A 7,500-nucleotide genomic window follows, 5' to 3' on the forward strand; every position below is an offset into this window, starting at 1 on the left:
ATCTAATTATGGTAAAGTTGTGGATTGCGCTCTGTATCCTTATGCAACTTGTCACTTCTACCTGACATCAGCCACTATAGCCTCCTGGACGGTCCTCCGGGACGTGGTGAGTGGTGTGTCGAGTGTCAGCCGGGCGGGATACCGGTTGTGTATATATTTGCTTTATGTCTTTGGTTGTATCTGTTGATGTCCTATGAGCACACTGAAACAAATCCCTAACAACGTGAACCGAGTTGTATGGCAATAAAGTATTGAAATTAATTGAATTGAGAGGGAACGAGACACTGCATCTCTAGCTGACGCTTTAGGGAAACTCCTTTCACCAAAAATATCTGAATAGAGCCATTACAACTGCAATAGCTAATGGCGCTCGCACACTCAGGCTATATAGCGCAGCACCGAGCGCTATTGCCTCAGAATCTTGCTGCGAGTGGGAGCTCAACTTACGCATTGTCTACCCTCAGCGAACCAGGGTTATGTTACGTAACCCGAGATGTTCCCTTTCGAGGTCGGCCTCTCGTCATAGCGCCGTAGCGATCTCTCACGAACAGCAGAAATGCGTGCGTTTCTACTAACCATTCTCTCGGAACTCGATCTTTCAGCTAAACCTGCAGTGGCCTCATGTACAGCAAACCCAAGCTAAAGCTGCCGCTGCCGTTAGCCTAGCAGTGTCTGAACGGGCTTCAGAGGGACGGCTGTGTCCTGAACACACGCAGTCGGAGAAGTGAGTATCGATCACCGATGGCGAATCCACGGAATGTGATGATTGAGAGGCTGAAGCTCTTCTGCATGTTCACATACAGGCCGAGACACGCTGATTGGGCTAGCAGTTTGTGCTAGCGTCTCTCCAGCACACCGCGGCAAAGGCGCTCCAGATCGCATCGGGCTCCGTGTTTGAACAGGTCGCCGCTGAGCTGATTCTGATCTGGATCGTGTCTGAGGGGGAACGCCGGCCACTAGCAGTGCTGCGCAGAGTGCTAGGTCTGCCAGAGTGCGCAGCTTACGGAAGGACTCCGGCTCTTCCTCGTCCAGGGACTGCAGGAAAGGTTTTTCCTCTTCTATAATGATTTTTTTTATCTGTAGTAACATGATTTATTTGTAGAAATTACAATTTGTAGAATTTTTTCAGAAACACACACCTGAACTCAAAAGGTTGTTGAATAAATTACCATTTTTAATATTTTTTTTAGAACATTTGATAAAGGAAAAAGAAAGAAGGAACATCACCCTCTAATTAAGCAAAATATTTCTAGAGTTCATTTGAACAGATGTCTAAGACAAAATTAAAATCACAGAATAAAGCTTCATGTGCATCTCTTTACAAACAAAACGTACAAAACACATCCGCTAGAGAATCACATCGACATAATTAATATTTCAACTGTGAAGCAAAACAAACTACAGCTCATAACAAGGTGTCGAACTGTGATGTTTACCCACTTCAAGACCGTAAAAGGTGAAATGAAAGTCCATAAATACAGCCAGTAAAACACCTGCAGAAAAACAGACTTGTGCATCTGAAATCACTGAGCACTGCCTGTTTCAGTGTGTGTGTGTGAGAGAGTGTGTGAGTGTGTCCTCGGGTCACCTGCAATGATCATAGTCCTGCAGCACTGCAATAGTGGATAGACGGTTCTGCAGTGGTGAGACGGTTCTGCAGTGGTGAGACGGTTCTGGAGGGTGAGACGGTTCTGCAGTGGAGAGACGGTTCTGGAGGGTGAGACGGTTCTGCAGTGGTGAGACGGTTCTGGAGGGTGAGACGGTTCTGCAGTGGTGAGACGGTTCTGGAGGGTGAGACGGTTCTGCAGTGGTGAGAAGGTTCTGCAGTGGAGAGACGGTTCTGCAGTGGTGAGACGGTGCAGTGGTGAGACGGTTCTGCAGTGGTGAGACGGTTCTGCAGTGGTGAGACGGTTCTGCAGTGGTGAGACGGTTCTGGAGGGTGAGACGGTTCTGCAGTGGTGAGACGGTTCTGGAGGGTGAGACGGTTCTGCAGTAGTGAGAAGGTTCTGCAGTGGTGAGACGGTTCTGCAGTGGTGAGACGGTTCTGCAGTGGAGAGACGGTTCTGCAGTGGTGAGACGGTTCTGCAGTGGTGAGACGGTTCTGCAGTGGTGAGACGGTTCTGGAGGGTGAGACGGTTCTGCAGTGGTGAGACGGTTCTGCAGTGGTGAGACGGTTCTGCAGTGGAGAGAAGGTTCTGCAGTGGTGAGACGGTTCTGGAGAGTGAGACGGTTCTGCAGTGGAGAGACGGTTCTGCAGTGGTGAGAAGGTTCTGCAGTGGTGAGAAGGTGCAGTGGTGAGACGGTTCTGCAGTGGTGAGACGGTTCTGCAGTGGTGAGACGGTTCTGCAGTGGTGAGACGGTTCTGGAGAGTGAGACGGTTCTGCAGTGGTGAGAAGGTTCTGCAGTGGTGAGACGGTTCTGCAGTGGAGAGACGGTTCTGCAGTAGTGAGACGGTTCTGCAGTGGTGAGACGGTTCTGCAGTGGTGAGACGGTTCTGCAGTGGTGAGACGGTTCTGCAGTGGTGAGACGGTTCTGCAGTGGAGAGACGGTTCTGGAGAATAAGACGGTTCTGCAGTGGCGAGACAGTTCTGGAGAGTGAGACGGTTCTGCAGTGATGAGACGGTTCTGGAGAGTGAGACGGTTCTGCCGTGGAGAGATGGTTCTGGAGAATAAGACGGTTCTGCAGTGGTGAGAAGGTTCTGGAGAATGAGACGGTTCTGCAGTGGTGAGAAGGTTCTGGAGGGTGAGACGGTTCTGCAGTGGTGAGACGGTTCTGCTGTGGTGAGACGGTTCTGCTGTGGTGAGACGGTTCTGGAGAGTGAGGCGGTTCTACTGTGATGAGAAGGTTCTGGAGAGTGAGAAGGTTCTTTAGTGGTGAGACGGTTCTGCTGTGATGAGAAGGTTCTGCAGTGGTGAGACGGTTCTGCTGTGATGAGAAGGTTCTGGAGACTGAGATGGTTCTGCAGTGGTGAGACGGTTCTGAAGGGTGAGACAGTTCTGCTGTGATGAGAAGGTTCTGGAGACTGAGATGGTTCTGCAGTGGTGAGACGGTTCTGGAGAGTGAGATGGTTCTGCAGTGATGAGACGGTTCTGCTGTGATGAGAAGGTTCTGGAGGGTGAGATGGTTCTGCAGTGGTGAGGCGGTTCTGCTGTGGTGAGACGGTTCTGCAGTGGTGAGGCGGTTCTGGAGAGTGAGGCGGTTCTGCTGTGATGAGAAGGTTCTGGAGAGTGAGAAGGTTCTGCTGTGGTGAGACGGTTCTGCAGTGGTGAGACGGTTCTGGAGGGTGAGACGGTTCTGGAGAGTGAGGCGGTTCTGCTGTGATGAGAAGGTTCTGGAGAGTGAGAAGGTTCTGCTGTGGTGAGACGGTTCTGCAGTGGTGAGGCGGTTCTGCTGTGATGAGACGGTTCTGCTGTGGTGAGACGGTTCTGGAGAGTGAGGCGGTTCTGCTGTGATGAGAAGGTTCTGGAGAGTGAGACGGTTCTGCTGTGATGAGACGGTTCTGCAGTGGTGAGGCGGTTCTGCTGTGATGAGAAGGTTCTGGAGAGTGAGGCGGTTCTGCTGTGATGAGAAGGTTCTGGAGGGTGAGACGGTTCTGCTGTAATGAGAAGGTTCTGGAGAGTGAGAAGGTTCTTTAGTGGTGAGACGGTTCTGCTGTGATGAGAAGGTTCTGGAGACTGAGATGGTTCTGCAGTGGTGAGACGGTTCTGCTGTGATGAGAAGGTTCTGGAGAGTGAGGCGGTTCTGCTGTAATGAGAAGGTTCTGGAGAGTGAGAAGGTTCTTTAGTGGTGAGACGGTTCTGCTGTGATGAGAAGGTTCTGGAGAGTGAGGCGGTTCTGCTGTAATGAGAAGGTTCTGGAGAGTGAGAAGGTTCTTTAGTGGTGAGACGGTTCTGCTGTGATGAGAAGGTTCTGGAGAGTGAGGCGGTTCTGCTGTAATGAGAAGGTTCTGGAGAGTGAGAAGGTTCTTTAGTGGTGAGACGGTTCTGCTGTGATGAGAAGGTTCTGGAGACTGAGATGGTTCTGCAGTGGTGAGACGGTTCTGCTGTGATGAGAAGGTTCTGGAGAGTGAGGCGGTTCTGCTGTAATGAGAAGGTTCTGGAGAGTGAGAAGGTTCTTTAGTGGTGAGACGGTTCTGCTGTGATGAGAAGGTTCTGGAGACTGAGATGGTTCTGCAGTGGTGAGACGGTTCTGCTGTGATGAGAAGGTTCTGGAGACTGAGATGGTTCTATAGCGCTGCGATCTTGCTGGCCTCCCGCACTCCGCTCAGATACGCCCCCGTCACCGTCTGAGGAAAGTGTCTGTTTGTCGCCTGCAAAGTAGAGAAACTTATTAGCAATGCTGAAAAGGATCATCTGGTAAAAACAGTGAGGTCAGTAAGGGTTTTAGACAGGTTGTATGACTGCTCTTACGACAAATCTAGCATGGCAGTTTCTGACACTGGACAGACATTAAAATAAATATAAGAAAGAAGGGGACAAATGCTTTCAAAACATATAAATTAACTATATGGAGACAGTGAGAGATCAATGAGTAGAGACGCATATCAGTTATTAACTCTATCTGTGTCTTATAGTTTTAGTTCTAATTGTTTTAAAACAGCTTCACTGTAATAAACGTCTCGGTTACTAGCGTCTACTAGACTATGGGAAAACTCATTTTTCTCAGATTATAGAAGCTTTTTATTCAATAATACGCAGTGCTACTGCACAGCCATAACAGTGCAGTGATCTGAGCACACTTATTGGCTGAGCAGTGGGAGCTGCATGAACCAATGGCGATGTGTCGTATCTGCGCGAGCCAATCAGGGCGCAGAACCCGGAAGGGGCCTATATTAGCAGCTGGTCTCCCCATAGGATTCAGATTTATACTCCTTCAGCGGATTTCCTATGTCTCCGACGTCCAGCGGTAATCCTGCGTTTACTGTGGGCGCCGAAGCAGAGCCGCAAAGCCAAGCCAAGCAAAGCCAAGCCAATCCCATTTAATCTCGCAGCCTGTAATACTTCAACTACTGCCACTCAACTTGGGCATGGCGGCCCATCCCCAGAGTGTTGAGCAGGATTTTCACGCACATTCACGAAGTACATGGATGCAGCACTCATCCTAAATTATCCCTCGACGACTGGCTCGTCTTACCCCAGTCAGAGGCAGAACTGAGGTCATACAGATCCGTGATCCTCAGCCACCTGGAATGCCTCAGGATCAACCTGGCCAAGAGTTCACAGTCTCCCAGCCAGAGAGTCCCTTTTCTGAGGGCAGTTCTCGACTCTAGCACCCGAGCGCTTGCTGCCCCCTGGTCCCAACTCACAACTGGCAATCAGATCAAGATGGACCACATCTGCATCAGAGCCCGGGCCCATTGGAGGGACCCCAGCCAAGACCGGGCTGGAGTGAGCATGAGGTCTTGGTCTCGAGGAGGACGGAGATTTACAGCAGATGCTTCCAGCTCTGTGTGAGGGCAGATCGACTTCCAACTCCTGGTCCAGCTCAGGTCAAAACCTTCCAACCAGACCTGACAGGGCACCACGTCAGTCAATATGGCTGTAGTGTCCTACATAAATCACCAGGGTGGGCTCAGGTCAAGGCCTCTATACAGGCCAGCCCGACGCCTCTCCTCATGGGCACAACGCAACATGAGCTCTCTGAGAGCGGGTCATGTGCCGGGCAGACTGAACCAGGGAGCAGACATGCTGTCCCGGAGGAACGTGCTCCCAGGGGAATAGACCCTCCATCCCCAGACGGTTCAAATGATCTGGAGCATCTTCGGCAGGGCAGAGGTTGACCTCTTCACCTCAGAAGGAAACTCTCACTGCCCAATATTCTTCACAAAGTACATGGTCCACGAATGGCCCCCGGTCGCGCTCCTGGGCTTCAGCTGCTCGCAGCCCCGTGGCCAGTTCCCCGGAGGAAAGACCTTCTTTCCCAGGCGAACAGGACAGTCTGGCATCCCCAACCCGAGCTGTGGGTCCTCCACGGGAACTTGCGTGCCTCCCAGTGAGAGTCCTGAACACTATCCCCGAGGCTAGAGCTCTCTCCACGAGACGCCTCTACGGCCTTAAGTGGTCTGTTTTCCCAGACTGCTGTTCAGTCTGGAACCAAGACCCTATTCATGTGAAGTACTGCTGGTGCTTTCCTTCCTACAGGAGCTAATGGACACGGGTTGTAGCAGAACGCCCCCTGTGACCGGCCAGTTGCTGGGTAGAACCAACCAGGTTGTTCACTTTTTGAAAGGGGCAAGGAGACTCAACCCGTCTCGTCCTCTTACCATACCCTCTTGGGACCCATCCACGGTCCTCAGGGCCTCAAAGGGCCCCCCTTCGAGCCACTACAGTCGGCCGAGCTACAGCCACTTTCATTTAAGACCGCACTCATGCTAGTGCTAGCAAATGTTTCGAAAGGAAACAGGAAAATAACAGAATCAATGATAAATTCAGATTCAGTTGTAAAGCAGCTCTACAGAAGACAATAGTCATTATTCAGATCAATTCTGTTCAATAACTATAAAGTTCATCATTTATGAAACAGTCAGTGACATAATCTCTTTTGTTTTACTCAATAACGTAAAATCAACGAGGTTCAAATATTAATATATTCAAATAAAATGTAATCTACAGTCCTCGTTTCCTCCCACTCGCAGTGAAATGATGTCTTCACTGCATGATCATAAACAGACACACAGACAGGAGTCTGACCTCGCCAGCGAAGAACAGCTTTCCCTGCACGTCTTCGGCCATAATGTCGTAGGCCTCGCCGCTGCCGCCCGTCTTCACAAAGCTGTAGGACATCTGAGCCCACGAGTCTCTGCTCCAGTGGGTCACCAGGAACTGCACCGGCTCCGGAACCTCCTGCAGCACAATCAGAAAAATACAAGTCACTGACCCGTCAGACTCTTGTTAATATCAGAGTTAAAGGAGAACTCCGGTGCAAAATGAACCTTTGGTCTAATTACACATTGTTACCTAGTCAACCGTTATCTGAGATTTGTTTTCATGATTATCGAATGTAAATAGTTTTATCTCTAAAAACAGTTTAGCCTATAACGCTAGTATAACGCTAGTATATGGGGCGTAGAGTAATGACAAATAAAAATCGCTTGTTAATACCACTAACAAGGCTCAAAATAGCCCCACACTAACACGGTAGCATAATGAAGGTCCCTACCTTCAAACCGAAGCATTGAGAACTTTGACAGTGTCCAGACAGTTTAATAAGAAGATATTTTATACATACAGTCAACTTCACGTATACAAGCAGAATCCATCTTGGAAAAACAGTCTCTATCAATCGATCTACGAACCACCGATCCAAATGCGCTGAACTGTGTAGAATCTCATATGGTCCAGCGCATTTGGATCGGTGGTTCGTAGATCGATTGATAGAGACTGTTTTTCCAAGATGGATTCTGCTTGTATACGTGAAGTTGACTGTATGTATAAAATATCTTCTTATTAAACTGTCTGGACACTGTCAAAGTTCTCAATGCTTCGGTTTGAAGGTAGGGA

The 7,500-nt window shown here is 49.7% G+C and overlaps 1 protein-coding gene across 1 annotated transcript in view; it reads right to left on the reverse strand.

Annotated features, from left to right (window-relative positions):
• Positions 1-3,766: 3,766 nt before the first annotated feature.
• kdm1b (lysine demethylase 1B) overlaps positions 3,767-7,500 on the reverse strand; it is a 46,682-nt gene continuing 42,948 nt past the window's right edge. Inside the window, exons 20-21 of the mRNA XM_079592006.1 lie at positions 6,691-6,843; positions 3,767-4,310 (exon numbers count right to left, since the gene is read on the reverse strand). Coding sequence (XP_079448132.1) covers positions 4,227-4,310; positions 6,691-6,843 — 237 coding nt within the window. The 3' untranslated portion in view covers positions 3,767-4,226. The remainder of the gene's footprint in view (positions 4,311-6,690; positions 6,844-7,500) is intronic.

This window comes from Phoxinus phoxinus (assembly GCF_949152265.1).
Source record: "Phoxinus phoxinus genome assembly, chromosome: 19".
Lineage (NCBI taxonomy): Eukaryota > Metazoa > Chordata > Actinopteri > Cypriniformes > Leuciscidae > Phoxinus > Phoxinus phoxinus.